Raw genomic sequence first — 23,527 nt, forward strand, 5'->3', positions numbered from 1 at the left:
GCCATTTTGCGCCATACTCAAGTGTGCTTTCAAGGCCATTTGATTGTTTTTAGAATACTCAAATCGCACGTAACGAGAACCGCGTAAAAGACTGCGTACAAATAGCATTTTCCTCTTAATATTGGTTTCGAAACATGAAACCCGTTTCAAAACAACTTGCCAAAGGCCGCGTTTGTCTGAGAAGTGTAGTTGTAAAAAACAGTAGCGATAATAGCAAGTAGTCACATTGAATGATTGAACTCCTACTCATTAATCATGTCCCTAGCAGAAGTTTTGAAAGTTCCTTAGCACTTTCCTACTTACCAGGACACATGACAAGGATGTAGAACAACCAAATTCCTTAATCGGGAGTTGAATATTAATGTCAGAGAGAGAGAGAGAGAGAATCCCAGGAAAAGGGTAAAACTAAAATAAGAAGTCAATTAATAATAAGAACGACAAATTCAGTGGTACCCACTCTACAGGAAAGAAAAAAAAAAAAAAAAAAAAAAGAGGTAGCTGGGTGGGGGAGACAAGAAATACAGTTGTGCACCAAGTGGCTGTGTGGTTGGTTTATTTGCCGACACAATCAAAAGAAACTTGGCCTTGGACAGCTCTGAGGGCGATATCATGTACTCTATTAAGGACTAACTAATCATGTTTTAGTGGGTACTAAGCATCGCTACACAAATAATTTCACCCTCAAATTAGGTTTTCAACCACTACAGCCTCTTCGTCCTTCTCATGTTACATGTTTATGCTATTGTACTCGAAACAATCTTTGAATTTGTACTAGACAGCCCCCTATGAAATAATCCTAAAAAAGCTGGAAAGGTTCTCTCACAAGACAATTCTAGAAGAAATCGGTGAGACCATGACGCCCATAAATGAAATTGCAGACAATCAATTATGGGAATTGTTGTTCCTAAGACTGAACAATGCTGTCATGTGTTTTATCATACATGATAGCTCACCCAAATGCTTCACAAGATTTGTGGACAAGGAAAGATGATCTCTGTCAAATTAAACCAGACATGTACAAACTTTTAGGGTTAAACACTTCAACTACATACCTAATTGAAGAGTAAGGCCCTTAAGTGTTATTTCAATCATCAGAAAAACATTATCTAGTAGTAGAACTGCAATAATAGACACTATATCGCGTTGGAAGTACGAATTATTAGTCATATGATGCCAAATATGGCAGAAGAAAATGTGAAACGAACAGGGGGGCAGAGGTTTCAACTGAGAGAAGACATGCATAGCCTTTACCGAGAGAATCGAGAACAAACAAGAAATAAGAACAGAAACCACGTACGGCGCGGTGGTGCCCATACCAGCAAGTAAAAAGTTTTGGCATCTCTCCCTTGATCCAAAAGGGCCCCACCACAAGACACTGGAAATTAAAGAACTTTATCTATGGAATCAACTGGTCGTGTGGTAGAGCCCATAGCTCATAAAGTGCCACAAAGTACTTTCTGGAAATGGATGAATGGCACTCCACCATCTTTTCTCCTTTGTTTCCTGGGCTCATCTTTACATCAACTTTAACAGATAAAAACCTCAACACAGGGTAAAATCTAAGTAGCTTTACAACGTATCCATAAGTGTTTAGTGCTTTCTGGTTAAAATCCAGTACCTTGTAGCAAGCAAGAAGGCCCAAACACATGCCTGAGAATGTCGGTTACGATCCTTATAATATGCTCTTCATCGCATGAGGTTACAAACTTCACTGCAACCACAAAACTTCCTCTATTAGTGCTTATATAGTATGCCTTGCAATCCATATGTGACAAACTGACTCAGCTTTGGGTGCCTTGCTTGACAGATTAAACATATCAGAATAAACTTAATGAAACAATTCATAAAATTGCCATGCCATCAGAAGTTTCTGATGTGATGTAGATAAATCGGACAAGGGAGATTACTTCATATAGTTGAGATATATATACATATTTTGATAAGTAATAAACTTTTATTGATCGAATGCAACTAGGCAAAACCCATGTACACAGGTAGTATACAAAAGAGACCCCCTAATTACACTCTAGCAAACTGAAAAGAAATTAAGAAAGTAAAAACCCATGAACATTCCCTCCCTTTAATCCAATAGCAGAAAACCATTGAACCCAAAAAAATACAAAAAAGTTTCAGATTTCCCCCGTCGTTCTCTCCTTGTTGTTGAAGCATCTCTCGTTTCTTTCCAACCATATACACCACAATAAACACAAAAGGACCATCCTCCATGTCGCAGCCAACTGTGAACTAAGATGTTGCCTATTCTAGCAAGCTAGAGGTTCCGCCACACCCCTAGGCATAACCCATGACAACCCAGCCCTACTGATAATGCCATCCCATAACTCCCTCGCCACCTCACAATACAGAAAAATATGATCAATCGATTCACCAGCTTTCTTACACAAGTAACACCACTCCAAAATAATCAACCCTCATTTCTTTAGTTGTCAGCTGTCAGAATTTTACCTAAAACCGCAGTCCAAATGAAAAATGCAACTCTAGGTGGTACTGGGACTCTCCATATACCCTTCCATGAAAACACTAAGGGCTGGTGTTTTTGCAGCACCTTGTAGAAGGATTTGACAGAAAATTTCTTGTTCTTTGAGTGTTTCCACAACATTCTGTCGCCCACAATACCACCTATCTTCCTTGAATACAAAAAGCTGTAAAAACCTGCTCTCTTCCACTTCCAAATCCTGCACATTTCTTGAAAAGGACAGGTTCCAATACACTGTGTCATTGGCTCGACGCAACACATCTGACACTGCAGCTTGTTGATTTCCAGCTAATCGGAAAACTCTAGGAAATGCAGAAAACAGGGCTCTTTCACCAACCATTCTTCAATCCTTGTGCCCTCACCAACCTCCAAACTAGTATGTGTTACAAACTCCTTCCACCCCTTTCTAATAAACTTCCAAAGACTCACTCTGTAAGTCCCCTTACCCTCCTTAGAACACCAACCCCCCCAATCACAACCATACTTCCCATCCACCACCATTCTCCAAAGCGAATCCTCCAATTGAAATCTCCACAACCACTTTCCTAAAAGGGCTTTATTGAATGTAATCAGGTTACACACCCCTAAACCTCCCATCTCCTTAGGACAACACACTCTTGGCCAACCCACAAGATGAAACTTGTATTCGTTACGCATACCTCCCCACAAAAAGGCCCTAAAAAGTTTTTCAATCCGATTAGCCACCCCCACAAGTAAAGGAAATAAAGAGAGAAAGTATGTAGGAAGGTTAGAAAGTGTGCTCTTGATAAGCGTTAACCTCCCACCTTTTGAAAGATAGAGCCGCTTCCACCCCGACAACCTTTTTTCTACCTTCTCTACCACTCCATCCCAAATAGATTTTGCTTTAAAAGATGCTCACAAAGGAAGACCAAGGTAGCTCATAGGAAGAGCTGCCACTTTACAACCCCCATCAAATCAACTAGATAATCAATATTCCCCACCTCCCCCAACGGAACCAATTCTGAGTTTCCTAAGTTCACCTTGACGTCCGAAACCATTTATAAATACAACAGTACATCCCTTAGCTTGAATATTTCCATTGTCAGCATCGTAGAAAATTAGAGTGTCATCCGCATACAATAAGTGAGAGATGGATAACCCGTTACTATTGCTTCCCACTGAAAAACCAGCCAAAAAACAACCCCTTACAGCAGCTTCCATCATACGACTTCAAGCCTCCATTACTAAAACAAAAATGAAAGGAGATAACGGATCCCCTTGTCTCAAACCCCTTGAACTCTAACAAAATTCACAAGGTGTGCCGTTAACAAGCACGGAAAACGTCAAAACACAGTGTTTAACCCAACCACACCACTTATTACTGAAACCACACCTCCTTAACATATAAAGTAAAAAATCCCAACTCACATGGTCATAGGCCTTCTCCATGTCTAACTTACACAGGACTCCTGGTCTACCCTCCCTCACCCGGCTGTCCAAGCACTCGTTTGCAATTAAAACTGAATCCAAAATTTGTCGACCCCGAACAAAGGCATTTTGAGGTTTAGAAATTATTTTTTCCATCACCAAGCACATGCGATTTGCTAGCACCTTTGAAATGATTTTATAAATCCCACCAACCAAACTTATAGGACAAAAATATTTCAATTCCATAGCCCCCGCAATCTTTGGAATGAGAGTAATAAAGGTGGCATTAAGGGACTTTTCAAACTTATGGCAAAGATATAACTCTTGAAACATCTGCACACATCAACCTTCACTACTTCCCAGCACTCTTGAAAGAAAGCCAAAGAAAAACCGTCCAGGCCCGGCGCCTTGTCTTTACACATACCGCACACCATTTGATGCACCTCGGATTCCTCAAAAGGTCTCTCCAACCAACTTGCAACACCGTCATCCACTGATCGAAAGATGACCCATCCAGTTTAGGACGCCACTTCGCCGTCTCTTTGAGGAGCTCCTCATAATAGCACACAATATGATCTTGAACATCCTCTGGGGACTGATACACTATATTACTAGAATGAATCGCCTCAATTACATTGTTATGCCTGTGAGAATTTGCCATTTTGTGAAAGAACTTAGTACATCTATCACCCTTCTTCAGCTAAATCATCCTAAATTTTTGTCTCCAAGAAATTTCCTCTAACAATAACACCTTCTCTAACTCTGCCACCACCTCAACCTTTCTCATAGTAGCATCTTCATTGACCCCCCCCCCCCCCCCCCCCCCCCCCCCCCCCCCCCCCCCCCCCCTTCTACTTCTAGAGAATGCAACTCATCCCAAAGAAGACTCTTTTGCTCATTTGTATGTCTAAAAACCTCATAATTCTAATTTTTCAGATCCGACTTAAGAGCTTTAAGCTTCCTAGCCATAATGAAACTAGGAGTGCCAGGGAATGAATAGGAAGCCCACCAATCCTTCACCCTCTCCTCAAAGCCAGTCGTTTGAAGCCACATATTCTCAAATTTGAAATAACGTCAACCCCCATGAATACCCCCACAATCTAACAAAATAGGAAAGTGATCTAAACATACCCGTGGCATTCTCTTCTGACATAAGTCTGGATACTGGGTCTCCCAACAAGTAGAGACTAAAAATCTGTTCAACCTTGACCCCCATCTACTATTGGACCACGTAAACAACCCCCCAACCAAAGGAAGATCAATCAAGTTAAGATCAAAAATCAACTCTGAGAATTCTTCCATTGCCCTTGATAAGAAAGAGGCCCCCTCCCTCTCACAAGGGAAGCGAACAACATTAAAGTCCCCACACACGACCCAAGGAAGTTCTCATAAAGAGATCATGCCCTGCCAATTCCTCCCACAAATATCTTCTTTCACTGTCCACATTAGGCCCATAAACTCCTGCGAGTGCCCATCCCCATCCATCCACAATATTCTTGAAAGAACCAGCAATAGAATAATCCCCTATGCACAACTCTACTAGTTCCACCACTCTTCTATCCCATATCAATAACACCCCTCCTGAAGCCCCAAAGAGGCTAAATAGCTCCACCCCACAAATAGCCCCATTGACTTCGGATAATGCTTCTGTCAACATTAAACAATTTGGTCTCTTGAAGGCACACAACATCAACTTTCCAACTACGTAGAAGGGATCAAATGCGAAGTCTCTTGTTAACATCATTGATCCTCCTAACATTCCACGATAAAATTCTAGGCTTCATAAGATAAACAACTCCCCCGCCCCTTCACTCTCTCCCTCCCAACACTTCCCTCCTTGTTATCATAGTTGATAGTGCACATCAATCTTTTCAACTATCTGTCTTTTTTAACTGCTGACTTCAATGCCGCTGATCTGCCCGATTCGATAGCCACCAAGAGGGCTTTGAATTGTTCCTCATAGCAATTGGAAGAAATCCCAACCCACTGCTGCAACTCCACCACCTTTTTCAGCACCCAATCCGAAGACTGAGGAACTGAACTAGGTAGAATAGCACATAGAGGAATGGGGCTACCCATCTCCTTCATATTAGGTCCCTTACTCTCGCCCAACACTAACTGAGAATCCACAAATTCTCCTTCAGAACCCACTTCCACTTCCACTTCCACTAAAAATCCACCACCCTTCTTAACTTCCTTCTGCATAGAGTCTAAAAACCCAACCCCTGTTAATCGCGCCATCTGTACCTCACCGCACCGTGCCACTTCTGTGTTCCCGATGGCACCCTCAGCTTCTCCACCAACATCCATGCCACCCCTCCACGAAACAATCTCCCTCAAGAGAACCTCCCCCTCTGAAGGACTGGGCTTCACAGAAGGCAGCCTAATCTCCTCAGCCAAAACAATCCCACCATCGAGCTCCTCTACCAGCTCACCCTCCTCGGCTTCCTTTCAACCCAGCGACTATTTCACCCCACCAAGGCGGTCGCCGGTGACAGGCGACACTTTCTCTGTCGATGTGAGGTCCGACAGCTCACATGACAGCGTCGCAGTAGGATGACAGCATCCCTGCCCCGAGATATAGTTGAGATAGGAATCATGATTGGAAAAAGTTCAAAAGATTCTAGGTGGAACCAACTTGAGTGTCACAACTTCACCATTCAATTGTTTTTCTGATACTTCATGGCGCAACATTTACACTAGTGACATTAAAACAAAGCCCAAAGCCTAAAAAGGAAACATGGAAATATTGTTTCAAAAACAGAAAAGAGAGTTGTGTCTAGAATAGAAGCATGCATCAGTTTAGTGACATCCAAGGGTTCAAGCTTTAAACTACACTTGCTACATGGAAGTTGATAATGGCTGGAATGTGAAACAGGGAGCAAGCTGCCACTTAGGACAGAATTATTATCGCTGAATAATTATTTGAGCAAACAGATAAGTTTCTATAGCATTTTAACACCAAAACTGTTGCCACATCACGTCGAAACAAGGTTCGACCTAATATAGACCTTGCAATGTGTCTAGCTATGGTTTGACCAATACATCAACCTCATCAATGCTTTCAAGCTAATCATGTTCAAGAGGTCAAATTTTTTTTTTGACCTTTCAGCCATAGGATATTGTTTCCTAGGAAACTCATTTCTGTCTGCCATGTTTCTTTGTCAACCTAGGAGTCTTCAGAAGTGGATAATTTTAATTTCTATAATGATTGGAACAAGCACATGTAGTCATGGTGAGCTAATAATTCTCACAGGAATGCTTCTCATAATGCTTAAATTAAAATGAAGCTAAGGATGTGATTGGGATGAAAAGAGGGAAGGATTGGAAAATTATCATGACCATCTAGTAGAGAACATACTGCTCATATCACAATGCTGACATCAAAACACAACAGGTACAAAGCCATTGATATGACCTTGTAAAAGTTTCATAAGCTTGAATCACAATCTCAATCTCAATCTCCTGAAAAAACATTGCATAACCCCTAGGGGTTGGCTCAAAGGCCTTGGGCTTGGGAGTATGCTTCCCCAGGTCTAAGGTTCAAATCTCCTTGGATGCAAATAATCTCTAGGGGTCAACGAACTAGGGATTTTTCCCTTGAATTACCTGAGGTGCACTTGCAGGAAACTTCTTACCGAGGGCCTGTGCACCCCTGAGATTAGTCAGGACACTATTCCTAGACACTCGGTGCCTATAAAAAAAAAAAACAAAAAAACACTGCATAACTGAAAGTTCTTGACATATCTCGGATACTTTTACTACTATGTTGAGAAAGCTTTGATCAATCTTAATTTACTAAAGACAAAATAAATAAAATTCGCACAAAGAAGTCAATTTTAATAGGTATAACTAAAAAATAGCGCAATTAGGAGGTTAATTTATTTATTAATTTACATTAAATAATACTATTGGTAAATCTATATAGCACATATAAGCAGCCCAAGATTCTTGATCGAAAGACCCCTACAATGTCATGGACCCAGAACCACAAGGACTTTGAGATGCACGTGTAAGGACGAAAAGTTAAATGGTACAAAGCAATAAATGAACCAAAACTTTAAAAGACAAGATCCTTCACAGTCTAAGAATCAAGAGAACACATATTCCTAGCACACCTTTCTATAATTTTATTTTTCAAATAGAAAAAGGCCAACAGTTTTGGAAAGCAAGTGAAGAAAGCCTCAGATGAATTTTGGATGACCAAACACTAGCAAAAAGTTACTTGATGTTTCATCACACGATCTATAGAACTTCACATCCAAAAGAGAGAAATTGCTGCTGGAGGGCACTGATGGAAGCAACTTTAAAAAGAACCAGAAATAAATTCATTACTCCCAAGAGCTTGGTCTAGTGGCTCCTTCAAAACATGTTCTCCCCCAATGGAGCTGTGAGTTTTTAAGCCTTGTTTGGATGTTGAGATGAGATGAAATTAAAACTCTGTGAATAGTAGTGAAATAATTTGTAAATAGTAATGAAATGGTTTGAGTTAAAATGTTTTATGGGGTTTTGAGAAAGGAGAGAGAAAAAATTGAATAGAAAATTATCAAGTTAAAATATTGTTAGAATATAATTTTTGTTTTGAGATTTGAAAAAGTTAAATTGTTTTTTGTGTTTTGTTTGAAAATTTGGGAAAGTTGTAATGATTAGATGAAAAAGTTGAAAATTTGAAATTGAAAAGTGTTTGTGTTTTGAGTGGTGTTTGGATGTTGAGATGAGATGGGTTGAGACTATCTCAACATCCAAATAGGGTTTGAATCTTACTACTAGCATTTAGCAAACTCATTGGGACCACCTCCAAAACATCGCAACTAGGTTTGTTAGATATTTTTCAATGGTTTGAAAAGAATCAGTTTAGAACAAGTTCAAAAATAGAATAAATAACTGGATGAATCTACATTGAGTATCTTACCCCAAGGGAGAACCGGAAACTCCCACTTCTTTTTAGGGACTGTAATGACATATGAAGCAACCTGAAACAAATAGAAATATATTACCACCAAACAAACAAAATAGGACATGAGTTTCATAAACATAATCATTGAAGTTGCTTTCTAAATCATAATCATGGTAATAACATAATACATACCAAGATTGAAGCAGCAAGCAAACGAGAACTATGAGGAAGTGATGTTTCCTCCTTTTCATATACAAGGTCCATGATATCCATGCATGCTTCAAAGTTCAACAATTCTCCAACCTTCGCTACTCCCCTGAAAGCAAAGAAAAGATTTACCCAGATGAATATAATTTTATTAATCAAGATTATAACTATGTTTACATGTTTGTTCAATGAAAGAAACTACAGCACTTGAACAAAGGAACTTACTTGAACTGAATATAAAGCTCTTCAAAGAATACGAAAGCATTGTTTGCCGTACCAATCTCAAAATCCAATACCTTCAAAATAAATATTTTTACCATGTACGTTGAACTAGAACTGTACAATATAACTCTAAGGTTCGATTGGGATTTACCTGCAAAAAGACCACCTCCTACAGAATATCCACATCAACTGCAGTAAACAAGGAAATATACATTTATTAACAGTTTTCAAAAGCATTTTAGCAAGTGGCTTACTGCTTCTAGGAAATCTCGAGTCGTAAAATGTTGTTCCTTGATAGTTGTGTCTCCCAAAAACTTCAAACATTTTACAGGCAGTGGACAAGAATCATGTATCTATAAGAATATCGATATGATAAGCGTAAAAAATAATATAGAAGGAACAAAAACGAGAGTTTTCACTGAATTAAAACCTACTTTGCTTGAGATCCATATAGAAATAAGAGCAAACAACTGCAAATTGCTCTCTCTAATTGGTTGCAAAAGCCAATTCGCCTTGTCATTGCCTTGTGCAAACCTTTACAAGAACCATTCAATTTTTTAGTTAACTAACAAGTAAAAATTCTAAGAAAAGAAACTATACTACTGTTGCAAAAATACAAAATGTAGGATTAACAATAACTTGGGAAAACTCATATTAAGAAAAAAAACTGACACAAAGAAATAACAGAAAAAGCAAATTCCAAAAGAAATGTTCGAAAATCCAATCCTTTATTGACCTAGAAAGTTATCAAACAAGTATCGGATTTCGTGTAATGAGGGGGAAAGAGAGAGAGATTCAAATTGGAAGAAGGTTGAAATGCTGTCTGAGGCAAAGATCTTTAATAGTGTCGTCTAAATGTACACAAGGAATCATTATAAACACATACAGGAAGCAAATTAATTTTTTAATACATGTCAATCACAAAAAAATCACAATGTCAGATTATAATCAGTATCATAATCGAATACATTGTATACTTCCTGTGTACTTGGGCTTTGCCTAGTTTCATTCTATTCAATAAAGCTACTTATTTACTTATAAAAAAAAAAAAAATCATAATCGAATACATATGTTACGAAATTGATTAAGTAAATCTGTAGTTTAGGCATTCGGGAGAACTGTCCTTAATAAACATACAAAGATTTGAAGAAAACAATAAAGACTTGACCTGGACAGAGAGGGATAGAAGCGATCAGCCAAGAGTGACAATGCGGCGTATTTGACAATCGGACCGACGTCGAGCTCCTTTCCACAAGATATTCAACAGCATTGTTGTTTTTGACAGACAGTAGGTATTAGATTGCGTGAAGAAGAAAATAACGAGATTGAAACAAAAAAGAACAGAAACGAAAAGGAAAAGGAAAAGACAGACCTGGGTGGATTGGATGAGAAACTCTACCAATGGAAGTCGCATGACTGTCTTGTGTGAATGCCTTGAGCGGGAAACCCCTCTTGCATTTCCTCGCGTGTCGAGAGACTGTTTGTTTTCAAAGTAGTTCCCTTAATTAATTATTTTTTTTCAAATACTTTTCTAAACACCTTAAATATTTTCTTTTAAAAAAATTTACAAAGTCACCAAAACATTTTTTTTAATCATTAAGTAAGGAAAAAAAAAAAAAGGAACAATCGGTACCAATGTTTTGAATATCGTACCGGAAGCTGTACCGGTCAAGATACTGAAATGAAATATTTCGATACCAGTACCGTTTTGTATATCGTTTCGGAATAATATTTCGGTACCGGTATCATTTTGTGTACTGTTTCGGAATAATTTATACTTGGATAAATTATATATATAAGCATTAACTGTATTCCAAACTAACAACAAAATAAGTTATAAACTCAATACTTCTCAATACAAGTTTTAAGTTTTAAGTTATAACTAACATAAACACTAACATTATCATGATAAAATCATTAACGTCACCACATCATTAAAAATCATACATCCTCATCAAAAAGACAATAAGGATCAGGATTCGACATGTTAATCAAAATATTTGCATCAAAGTCACCACCGTCATCAACATCAACACCAACATTATCATTGTCTTCCTTATTTAGTGAGGATAATCGCTTCTCAATACTTGCCCAATCCAAATCTTCTCCATCAAAAAGCTCAGATTCTTCACCCACCCATTCTTCCATCAAATCAATATTTTTAAGATTGATTGGATCTAAAGCATCTCTTCCTTTTTTTATGCTCCTGTCAAAATAAAATCAAACATAAGTGAACATGTTATATATTTTTCAATAATGAAAACATTAGTATTAGAAAAGTTTACATCTCTTGCAGCTTCAAGTTATAACAAACAAATACTAAATCATTTAAACGTTTATGCACTAATCTATTTCTTTGCTTCGAATAAATAAAATCAAATGTGCTCCAGTTTCTCTCATATCCAGTTGCACTACAACATTGACTTAGTACTTGAACAGCAAACCTTTGAAGTGTTGGAACCTTGCAACCAAATTGGGTCCACCATGCAACTATAACAATAATGCAATTATAAATTATTAATTAAATATAAGTAAAAATAAAATAGATAAAATTTAAAATACAAAGTCACTATTTAACAAATGATATTGATAAATGATAATACCTAAATTAATCTTATCACACTGGCGGATTGCTAAAGAATGTCCAAACTCACTTACTGCATTCTTATACAAGTCAAGTTCTGCAATGATCTTGTCTTGATTATCGAGATCAAGTTACATCTTCATAACACAACTGTTGAAGCCTTTTACAACATTATTTTTATTTTTAAAGTTGGGGTTATAATAAATTTCAGGATTAAGAAAACAACCCGCCACATGTAATGGGCTGTGAAGCTGCTTATCCCATCTAGAATCAATGATCCTGATGAATGGACTGAATAAACTAATTTTGTTATTGCATCTTGCTTTTATGTTTTCTTTGGCTCTTTCCATTGCATCATACAAGTATCCCATTGCAGGCTTCTCATCCCCGTCAACAAGTAGTAGAACACGAACCAAAGGCTCACAAACGTTAACAATAAATTAACATTGAGCCCAAAACTCTTTATCTTCTAAAACGATCTCAGCTATCTCCTTCCCTATGTTGCTCTTAAAATGACTTGATGCAATCCATTTATCACAAGTAAACATTTGTCTGAGTTCTTTCTTAAACAAGAGCAAGCATTGGATACTTAAAAAATTTATCACAAATCTTGTAATTGCAGGATGACACAAATCATGACCTTTGGTAAAGTCTTTTCTCATCAATGCCAAAACTCAACTATGGTTATAGATGAACTTTATTATCTTTTTTGCCTTTTTTATAGTATCATCAATAAGGGGAAAATATATTGAATCAGAAAAATTCTCCAACATTAAGTCTATGCAATGAGCTGCACATAGGGACCAGAAGAAAGAGCCATACTTCTATTGTAACTTTTTCCTGCAGTTTTATAACTTGCATCATTGTCTGTTATGAACTGCACAAGATTCTCAACTTCAATTTCTTGAACAACCTCATCAAAGATATTAAACAATGTTTCAGCATCTTTTTTAAGGTCAGATGTATCAACAGACTTCAAGAACATTGTACCTTTCGGACAATAAATTAGAAAGTTGATTATTGATTGTTGCTGCTAGTTTGCCCAACCATCTGCCATTAGTGAACAACCAGTCTCATTCCAAACTTTCTTAATTTTTGGCAAATAATCTTGAACCTCATCCACAGCCATCTTTAACAAATTTCTTCTCAACTCATATAAAGACTGGCCCTTGAATCCTGACTCGATGTCAGTCATAGCATCGATAGCTGGTTGATAAAACTTGGATTGAACCGCATTGAAAGGCAGATTAGCATCATACCACCAGCGTGCTACAGCCATCGTTGCTTTTACAATCATCTCATTTGAACACATAGAACTCTTAATTGAAGGTTGGGCCCCAAGAGTTGTTCTTGGAGCAAAAAATCTACTCAATCCTCACACTGACTTTCCAGTTCCAGATTCTTTTAACTTCCCATTACTTTTTGAAAGTTGAGACTGTCCCTCCATACTATTACTATCATCAATATCATCAAATGTTAGATCTATATCCACTCCAATCTCTGACCTTATTTTTCTTTTGTTCTCTTTGCTTTTTTTCATTTCATCAAGCAACTCATTCATTTGCCATTTTACATCTTCAGACACCTTTTTACATGCTTCTACATCGAATGGAATCCTAGCTAGATGATACTTCAACCGAGTGATCCCGCCACCTCTAATTATTTTATTACAATATAAACATTCATTATTATTTCTTGCCCCTAGCAGTGCACGTGCATGGGCCCATGCTGGATCTTCTGATCATAATATCCATGAATGCCGCAGGGGCATTAGTTAAACCAAACGTCATCAATGTAAACTCGAAATGGACATACCGCATTCAAAATGCTATTTTTGGTATGTCACCCTCCTTAATCCTTAACTGGTGATAACTAGATCTAAGATCAATCTTAGAGAATACAACAACTCCTTGCAATTGATCAAACAAAACATCTATCCTTGGAAGGGGGTATATATTCTTTATGGTCACCTTATTCAATTCTCGGTAATTGATAGCCATTGGACTAGGTTTCTAGAACCAACTCTCTTTAACCACTAAATGAAAGTGTTAACACCTAAATGAAAGTCTTAAGAACAGCATATATGAATTTCATAGCCATTGGACTAGGTTTCTAGAACCAACAAATATCATAACCTCAAAACATAAATTATTTTGTGTGATCCAGTTTCATTTTCAAAGAAAATATGTATAACTCTTTAATATAAATGCTAACATGCTTTGGATCAACTCATGACAAGTATAAAAATGTGTTAGCATTTCATTATATCAATACCTACTGCTAACTTTAACAAAAACGTCACCTAAACATAAAGATTGCACACCATCATCCAAATTGTCGCCTAATATGAGCCTTACATGCTCAAACCCAATTTTCACCAATCACTAGTCACCAAAAATTGCATAAAATATATTATTGGAAACTAAACTCAAAGAGGGAGAGATCATAACAAGGGATTTTCATGAGAATCGACATACAAAGGCTTCAATAAAAGTGGCGTGAGAACAACTAGAAAAACTTCTACCCGAGTTCACTCCAAATAAGTGAAAGAAAAATAACCAAGGTGTGAAAGGATTGCATGGGGCGTCCTTTATAGGAGGAGATGGCTGATTGTGGATGGATGAATGACCTCTTAATGGGAGTTTTGTAGCCAAAATAGTGGGAAAACCCATGGGCTACTCAGCCCATGGTGTTGGGCTGCTACCACCAAGAGGGGTAGGTGGTTTTGGGTGGTTGTTTGGTCTCTCATCCATGTACTATTTGGGTTGACATGTCAGCTATAGGACAATCTTGGGTGGCGGGGGAAACTTCCTCAAGAATCTTTGCATTGATGGTGGTTTTTTTTATATGCCTAAATGGCCTAACCGAATGGGCCTCACTTAGAGTTTAAAAGGGGTTTGATTTAGGTTTTCGGTTTTGATCAATCTCAATTCTAATTTTTCTTGGCCCAATGAAATTAGCAAGGTGTAATAGCATATATTTGAGTTGTTAATAACTTGTTAAAGTGATTTAATTAAGTGATTAATCACTTAAGCTAAAACTAGCCATTTTAGGGTTTGGGGGAAACCATTTAGGGTTTCGGTTTCCTTATTGGATTTTGGGGTTTGAATCGGATTTCAAAAGTTTGGAATTTCACTAGGGTTCAAACCCTCTTTTGGTTGGCTAAAAAATATTTAGTTAGATGGAATACTGTTTAGCTTAGGTGGCATGATTACATGGCTTATTTGTCTTCCATTCCTCCACATTTCGTCTCATCGTTCCTCCTTGTGCCAAGTATCTTACACTATTCACAAACTGTGGCTAGGATCCTGCCATTTGTCCAATAAAACTTCTCAAGGCTATTTTGGACAATCCACTTTGTGATTTGATAATCGTTTGAATTGGGTGCCACATGATGCTATCCCGGGTTTTACCATTCATCTGAAAAATCGTGAAATTATACATTGCGCAATAAAATTCTAAATAAGCATACAAGTCTAGTGGTGCAATTCGTTTCGCAAAATTTAACTCCCAAGTGTCCCTAATAAATTAAAAGGCATTCTCAAGCACTTCAAATTTGGAAAATAGAAAATATTTTATTGCATCGTAAAATCTTAAATATTCATTTGAGACTGATAGTGCAGTTTGTTTCTCAAACTCATACTCCTAAGTACCTCAAACAATTGGAACGACACTTTTGTCACCATAGTAGTAGAAAACTGACTATGCTGACCTAAAGAAATTCATCAACTGAATTTCTGGCAGGCTGTTACAACAATGCTGCCCTCTAAGCATTTCAATGTTATCCCTTATGTGATGGCCCTGCTAGAGGAAGGGGACAAACCAAAAGGGATCGGATTGGAAATCATCCAGGAGATGATTGAGTAGGTCAAACTTATATGCATGAGGATGGTCAACTCTCAGAGAAGGTAGAGCTACACCGATAATAGGAGAAGAGAGTTGACCTTTGAGGACGGTGACTTGGTGTACCTCAAGGTATCACCTATGAAGGGTGTTAAGAGATTTGGCCTAAAGGGATAGTTAAGCCCATATATACATTGGATAGTGCCAAGTAATGGGAAACCTCAGCCCAGTAGCATACCAAGTCGCGTTACCCGTGGAGTATCAGGGGATACACAATGTGTTCGTTTCCTCGTTAAGGAAAAGTTTTGGGAACCAGCAGCCCCGACTAATTGAACCAAATCTGGTTCCATTGCAACCAAATCTCACTTATGAGGAAAATCTGGTATGAATCGTATATTGGAAAGAGCAAAGATTGCGATCTAAAGTCGTATCATTGGCGAAGGTGCAATGGGGAGACATGGGAAAAAAGGAGTTCACTTGGGAAATTGAGCAGATCATGCGGGAGCAATTTTTGTATTTTTTTATCCACAGTAATGAGTTATAATGCATGTTGTGAGAGTGATTTGGACAATTCCTAGGTGAAAGCATGTCTATAAATATGTAACCCCCGCTCCTTTCTTCTTATGTAAGCTTCTCTCTTTCTTACGTAAGGCTCCTCATTTTTTACGTAAGCAAATTCTGATGAATGAATTATACAACAGTCTGCCATTCTTTCTGGCGACTGCGAGCATCGTCATGTGTGCCGAACCATGATGACGTGTCTCTCGAGATATTATGTGACTTCTAAGGCACGCCCAGTGTTTTAAATGTACTGAAAATATTTATATGAGGTATTTCCAGTATCGTTGAGTTAAACTTGTTTTTAAATGAGACAATTATAATATTTTGAAGAGCTCCAAAATATTATAATTGTCGGAGATCATTTTAATATTAATTATTAAAATAATTCCAGTTATTTGAAATATTAAGAGATTTAAATTATGTTGAAAGCTTTAATTAATTTAATGGTTTTATTCTCTTAAATATATTAAATAAGACTTCATCATTTATTAATGATGAAGAAATATTATTTTATAAACAAAAGTTAGTTTAAAATAATATTTACTTTAACTCCTCTAAGTGCTTTTAATTAAGTCAATATTTATGCATTTTAAATCAGTGTTTGAGATCCATCGTTAGATCGTTATGTGGATCCCCAGACGAAGGGACTGGATTTATAAACCCAGACCCTCTCTCTTTCTTCCTCACTTTTCCCTCCCCTTTCTCTCTCTTCCCTCTCGGCTTGCACAGCACGCAGCACGCGACCCTCTTCCGCCATAGGTTCCATCGCACAGCCCGGTGCCGCCAGCTCTCACCGCCGGCACTGTCGTACTCCTCTCCCTCCGGTGAGCCTCCCCATGGCAACCTCTCTCCCTCACGCTCTCCCTTTCTCCTTTTCAGAAGTGTGATGCCCGATTGGGCATGATGCCCATTCCACTGCCGTGCGCCACCTACCGGCGCCACCACCGCCACCAACAGCCTCCCCTCTCACCGGTGAACCCCTCCCATGGAACCCAAGCCTCGGGAAGTCCCCCTTTCCCCTCCGTCGCATGCACGCACGAAACCCATTTATGGGTTTCGCACGGTTTCAAGCTACCGACGCCTCTAGCGCCGCAGTGCGCGACTCCCACGACCACCAGGCACCACCATGGACCTCTCCTCCCCTTCCCCTTCCTCCTCCCTTGGACCCAAGGCCCATAGCCTCTCCTCCATGCACGGGTTTCCCCCTCAAGCACGCACGGATTGCACGCACTTGCACCGCCGTGCACCGCCACCCACGGTGGGTAACCACCGTCATCAGCCACCACCAAGCTATATCAACCACCCACGGCCCCGATCTGTCACCCATGCACGCATACTCTCTCTCACTCTCCCACGGCCTCTCACCCACTGTGCGGCCAGATCCGCTTCCATGAGCCACCGTGGCGCCACCTCAATGCCACCACGAGATCTACTGCATTTCCCTTAGCCAAGCCCTAGGTCTAAACCACCACTTTACATGGTGGGTAATCACTGCACGTGATGGACAGTCACTACGTGTGACTGACCTCCACTGTACACGGTTAGGTACGCTGTGTACGCCCTTCATAGCCACCATCACGAGGCCTTCACTAGCCATTCCAAGACCACACTTAGCTATCCAAATGCCCAAACAGTCAACGTACGTGGGTTAGCCGTCATGTACGACCTCTCTTGCATCATCGGCTGTGACGATCAGTGAGCAACGCACGGGTTATCCCGTCGATGGTATAACTCTCTATCCCTCTTTAATTATGATAGATATTGATTAGTGGACTAGGTTGTGGACTGTGCTGTTAGTATTAAGGGAATGACTGGGTTGTATTGAGATGCGCTATGTAGTGCGCTGTGAAGTATTTGGCATATCTGTGTAGTGTGGTGATGTGATGTGCCGTGTATGTGAAGTGTTGGGCATATTGTGTAGTGCTGTGTATGTGAAGTGTTGGGCGTATGTGTGAAGTGTTGGGCGTATTTGTGAAGTGTTGTGGACTGTGCTGTGTAATGCAGTTGTGGAGTTGTGTCATAATGATGGCGTGGTTGTGCTGTGCAGTGCAGTTGTGGGGCATGTGCTGTATGGATGTCGTGGCATGTGGAGTGGGAACAATACACTCTAAGTGTACTTTGTGTGTGGCGTAGTGTGGGATAAGGAGAGTATATGTAAAATATACTCTCCTGGCGTATGTGGAGTGGGAATAGTACACGTTGAGTGTACTCTGTGTGTGACGTAGGGTGGGATAAGGGGAGTATATTAGAATATACTCTCCTGGCGTATGTGGAGTGGGAATAGTACACGCTGAGTGTACTCTATGTGTGGTGTAGTGTGAGATAAGAAGAGTATATGTAAGATATACCCTCCTGACGTATTGTGGAACGAGATGAGTACATGTGGAGTGTACTCCATGTGGTGGATTGATGCACCATATGGCAAGTATGTCATAAGGGTGATGTGGCGTAGTGCATGTAGATGGAGTATGTGAAGGGAGTATACGTGGAGTGTACTCCATGAGACAGCGACACTCCGTGTGGCGTGTTGCAAAGATAAGGATGGTTGTGCAGTTAATGGGCGTAGAACGTGGTGAATAGTGTCGGGAATTGTTGAACAATGTCCCGAAGTAGTTATGGCATAGCCTGTAGTCTATGGTGACAAGTGTCATCGTGATGGACTTATGGCTAGAAGTATGCGTGTAGTAGCAGAATAAGTGTAAGAGTGCGCAGCGGAAGCATGATTGGTCAACGTCACGGAATGACGTGGTTACTTACAGTCGTGCTTATGATGGGTGAAGAGTTATTGTAGAAATGGCGTAGCAGGAATGTGACGAGATGTCACGATGTGACAGGAGTACGTGAGGAATTGTATTCGTGATGAGTTAGAAGTTGGCGTAGAAGTGACGTAACAGGATGTCAGGTGACGTGACAAGGTCACGGCGTAGCTTGGGAGTAGTCTTGAGCTACATGATGTGACATAAGGCATAATGGTGAACGGAGTCTTGTCGCGTTAAGTGTTGGGATGAATTATAAGAAGGGATGGGTAGCATGAAAAGTCATGCTAGCCAGGTTAAGAGAATGTTGGTATCGGAGTATGGTACTTGTTTACATGAGCAGATGATCAACATGTTATATGTTAATCTTAGGTGATAACATGGGTAAGGTACATGTGTAATCTGGTTAGACACATGTGCCGGACGGATTCACCATATGTAATGGGTAATCTGTCCTAAGCATAGTTACACGATGCTTAAGCCTCAGAGTTGGCTTAGAGCCGTGTGGCTTGTATGGATGAGAATGAGGACTAGTATGGGCTAAGATGCATGAAGATAATGACGAGTGTACTGTCTAAGGAAGGGATGCATGACTTAGTTGGTCTGAGTCATGCATCAAGATGAGTTCAATAAGGAGAATAAGACAGAGGTCTTAGTGTCTTAATCCTAGGGTGAATCATGGGTTCACCTTAGTGAATGAGCACTCGAGGCAAGACGTTGAGTTGGAAGATGTGGTGACCGTAAGTGGTCCCCGAAGGTTTTAAAGTAGTGAAGGCACGTAAGTGCACGGGATAGAAGGAGAGTGTTTCAAGTATAGTGTAGTTCTATTTCAGTTTAGTTGTTTATGCATTAGATAGAGAATGACGTTAAGATGATGTATGCATGTAGGTTGCCAGCTGACACGCATGAATGGACTACATGGTATGAAAGTAGTATGGAGTCTAGGTAAGTATTACGTTCATGCCCTTCTGGAGTTTTCTAGAAATTACGAAACGAAAATGAAAAGCTCTTCTCTTTAAGAAAATGTTCACGAAAGAAGATGCCATGCTTTCAAACGTATATGTACGTACGAACCCTCCGTGAAAGCCCCTTTTTACGCACCCAAAGTTATTACTTGTACGCATGCGAATGGATGACTATAAGATGTATCTATTGTACGTATTTTTAAAGAAAACGAATTGATGTAAACGCACGAAAGACGAACTTGAGCCGACGCCTTCGTGGATCCTACGGACCGACGCTGTCGCGAGCGCTGCGAGGTGATGCTCATGGACGCTGCGAAAAGGCGAAGTTTGAGCCTGTGCTCTATGTTTTATGGATGGTGCGAACTGATACTTTTGTGAAGGCCACGAGGTGATACTTGTGGACGTCACGAAAGAGGACGTTCGAGCCCATGCTCATGAAATGATGTTTTCTCATGAAAAGAAATGTTTCCTCATGTTAAATAAAAGAAAGAACTGAATGAATGAAGTTCCAGCTCTTCAGAGCTGGCATGAATGAATGAATGAAAGCATGAAATGTATGAAGATACGTAACGGCCACATGAATGAATGAAAGGGTACCAATGAATGAGCAGATTGCAATGCCGGGTAAGTAGTATTGGTAATGCACCTAGTGCTGCCCCCTATGAAAAGGGATTCCCAACCTGTGGCCACGGGCGGAATCCAGGTCAAATGGCCGCTAACCCTAACACACGGGGCATAATAGTGTGTACCGGCCTATGAAAGTGAAAAGAAAGAATGTATGTATGTACGTATGTACGCATGCACGAACGCACTTTAAGAAATGAAGGCACTGACGGGTGAAACGTTTTACGAAAAGAAAGGAAAATCCCGTTCAGTGACCTTTTCAAATGAACGCACATATGCACGCATGTATGTAAGTATAGTATGTACGAATGATGAATGCATGAATGAAAACCTACGTTGTTATATTTTAACTGCATGAAGTAATGCTTACGAGTTTTCGACTCATTTTAGTTTTTATGCATGTCCCTCCCCCACAGGGAAGGAAATAAAGTACGCGTCGGGATAGACACGGTCCATGGGGAAGAGCACGAAAGTCTAGGCACGAGGCTCAAATGTAAGAGAGGCATTTTATTATTAAAATTGATGTTTTCAGCTGTAAACTTCTTTTATTGCAAAAGCACATTTTTATTTTATAAACGTAAAATCTTGCACCCTGGGAAGAAGTAAAAAGTTTTAAATCGGACGGTAATTCCCATCGTCCTTTCTCAAAATATTTTATAAAAAGACCCACCACAAGAACGGACGTTACAAAATAAGCCTTCAACCTACTCTCTTCGAGCACATTACTAAGTACTCTCAAAAACACAATCATGGTGCAAGAGAAGAGAACTACCCATAATGCAACAATGCCACTCAAAATAATATGTTGTATGTTGATTCCTAGAAGGGCAACATGAGAGGAAAAGGTTAGAGATAGAACGAAGGAGATTGGAGGAGAAACATCACCGAAACAAAGAAAGTACTCGAAAGACTAAAGCTCTAATAAATGAGATGCTGTAATACGACGGCACCGCCGTAGCACGACTTGGGAGAAACGAACGATGCAGAAATATGACAAGCAAGATGAGGACAAGGGTGAGGATTCCATTATGTCCTATGAGGCCGACCCCGGTGAAGGAGTTAGAACCGGAGAGAGCACAACCAGCGAGAAGCCCAAATTGAGTAGGTGAAGGAGACATGAGGAGTCATCTCATGTCCCTCTCGTAGATGGTAAAGGTCAGTTTGCAAAACTAGATGAAAGAAAGCTCCACCTAAAGAAGAGGAAAACTGGAGGCATTAATGGATCTTCCTCTGAGATCCCCTCCCTTGGAAGGACAGAGTAAGCAATAACCCTCACCGAATTTTGGGATGAAATTCCTTGTAAGGAGGGGGAGGCTGTGAGGGTCCCTCTAGTGTGAGGGGACACACCACTAGCAGGATTGAGTGGAAAGAAAGATGATGAACATTATATTGGGTTGGTGAAGAAAATAGTTGTGTGACCTGTAAAGTGTAGCTAGTCCAACATAGAGACAAGCAAGCACCTTGTAGAAGGCCTGGGAGATACATTCCAACGCAAGGTTGAGATGAGCATCTCATGGTAGGCGAGCTAGAAAAGTAGCCAACCATGAAAATGAGAGCAAGGAGTTGGAGAGGCTAATGGCTCTAATGAGACAAGAGCTACTCACCCAAGGTGAGCAATGGTCTTGGACAAACTGTAGTAGATATGGAAGCTTTCTAGAACCACACGGAAAGTGCTTAAAAGAGTGGCAATGTCATACACAGAAGCCAACACTCCACCTAAAGGGTCACATCTGGAGTGAGTCTGTTGAAGGGGTTATGATTCGAGTAGTCATATCATCTAAACCCATAGGTATGGCTGGTTATCCGTAACCGGGTCATTTAAAAATGAAAAAACCGTCTCGTCGCTGCCTGAATATCAAACCCTTCTCTCTTCGACGCGGTCATCTCTTCTTCCTTTCTGAATCTCTTCTGCCTTCTCTGTTCGACATGGCGTCTCTTCTGCTGCCTTCTCTCTTCGATGCGCCTTGTCTCTTCTGCTGAATCCCTTCGTCTTTGGAAGTCCTTTGCAGTTTGCGCATCTGGGAGAGAGACGCGGAGGCTACCATCCAACATTTCTCAAGTCTAAGCTCGTAAGTCAGGTCCTTCTCTACTCTGTCCTCTCTTTCTCTACTATGTTAGTTTATTGTATTTTTGGGTGTTTTAGGGTTTGGTTGTAAACGATGGGACCGAGTTATGAACGAGAGAAGAAGAGGTTTTTTTTTTCTTCTTCTTTTTTCTCTTCTGTGTTTTCATCTATGTTTTCCACTTTCTTTTCATGCTCCTTGTTTTCCTTCAGCAAGATAAAGCATTGGGATATTCTATAAAAAATGAGAGCTAAGAATCGAACTCTTGCTCAAAAGAATTTTGGTAAATTAGAACAGATGAAGAAATCTCACCACACCCAAAACAGTGTGTGATCATATATATATTTATTCAGCTTTCTATCTTCTTACAAAAGGATAATTACAAGATGAAAGGCTAAACTCAAGGCTGTTATCATGCTAGAAATATTTACAAGGATTGCTAAACTCAAGGCTGTTATCATGCTGGAATTATTTACAAGGATTTTGACTAATCTGTAGACTTGATCTTCGGATGTGTATCTCCCAAATCTTCATCCATGATTCCAGCAGAAATAATAGGCAACGAATCCTCTATTTTATCACGCTCCACCCAAAACCGAGTTGTAAAAACAAATAACAGAGCACAAAGTAAATGGAATAACTGAAGAGTATGGAAGAAAAAATATGCATGCCCAGAAAAAATATCTTAAACTAAGTTTAGTTAAAAACAACAAATAAAAATCTTACTTTACCCATTTCTATGATGATGCTTGGCAAAGTTTTCTACTTCAGATAATAAATTGGCGAAGGCAAGTTGTTGTGCAAGCAGTGGAGACTTCACTGGTTCATGCTAAAGTGAAGCCAAGCTGTGTGTGAATGTGTGTTTGTTTAAAGTTACATGTAAAAAAAAGGTGCATGTTTATTTAAAGTCAGATGAAGTAGG

The 23,527-nt window shown here is 39.6% G+C and overlaps 1 protein-coding gene across 2 annotated transcripts; it reads right to left on the reverse strand.

The window, feature by feature from the left end:
• Nucleotides 1–1,213: 1,213 nt before the first annotated feature.
• On the reverse strand, nucleotides 1,214–10,709 carry LOC121257130 (cyclin-J18). 2 transcript variants are annotated; one of them, XM_041158029.1, is made up of 10 exons: nucleotides 10,582–10,709; nucleotides 10,378–10,454; nucleotides 9,644–9,743; nucleotides 9,464–9,562; nucleotides 9,361–9,378; nucleotides 9,213–9,283; nucleotides 8,973–9,096; nucleotides 8,796–8,856; nucleotides 1,619–1,711; nucleotides 1,214–1,513 (listed from the first exon to the last, which is right to left on the reverse strand). In XM_041158029.1, the coding sequence occupies exons 1-10, from the start codon at nucleotides 10,621–10,623 to the stop codon at nucleotides 1,434–1,436; spliced, it is 765 nt and encodes a 254-aa protein (XP_041013963.1). In that variant the 5' UTR covers nucleotides 10,624–10,709; the 3' UTR covers nucleotides 1,214–1,433. The 2 variants fall into 2 exon arrangements, with proteins under 2 accessions (XP_041013963.1, XP_041013964.1); XM_041158030.1 differs by having other exon boundaries at nucleotides 9,464–9,523; nucleotides 10,582–10,705.
• Nucleotides 10,710–23,527: the final 12,818 nt, after the last annotated feature.

The sequence above is a fragment of the Juglans microcarpa x Juglans regia genome, chromosome 3S, assembly GCF_004785595.1.
Source record: "Juglans microcarpa x Juglans regia isolate MS1-56 chromosome 3S, Jm3101_v1.0, whole genome shotgun sequence".
In the NCBI taxonomy this organism is placed as follows: domain Eukaryota; kingdom Viridiplantae; phylum Streptophyta; class Magnoliopsida; order Fagales; family Juglandaceae; genus Juglans; species Juglans microcarpa x Juglans regia.

Coding starts and splice junctions, on each gene's coding strand:
- LOC121257130 (XM_041158029.1), bottom strand. CDS start 10,623: ATGCGACTTCCATTGGTAGAGTTTCTCATCCAATCCACCCAG. Junction 1,712..8,795: donor GTTTCCGGTTCTCCCTTGGG/GTAAGATACTCA, acceptor TTGTGGTTGCAG/TGAAGTTTGTAACCTCATGC. Junction 1,514..1,618: donor GCCTTCTTGCTTGCTACAAG/GTACTGGATTTT, acceptor GTTGATGTAAAG/ATGAGCCCAGGAAACAAAGG.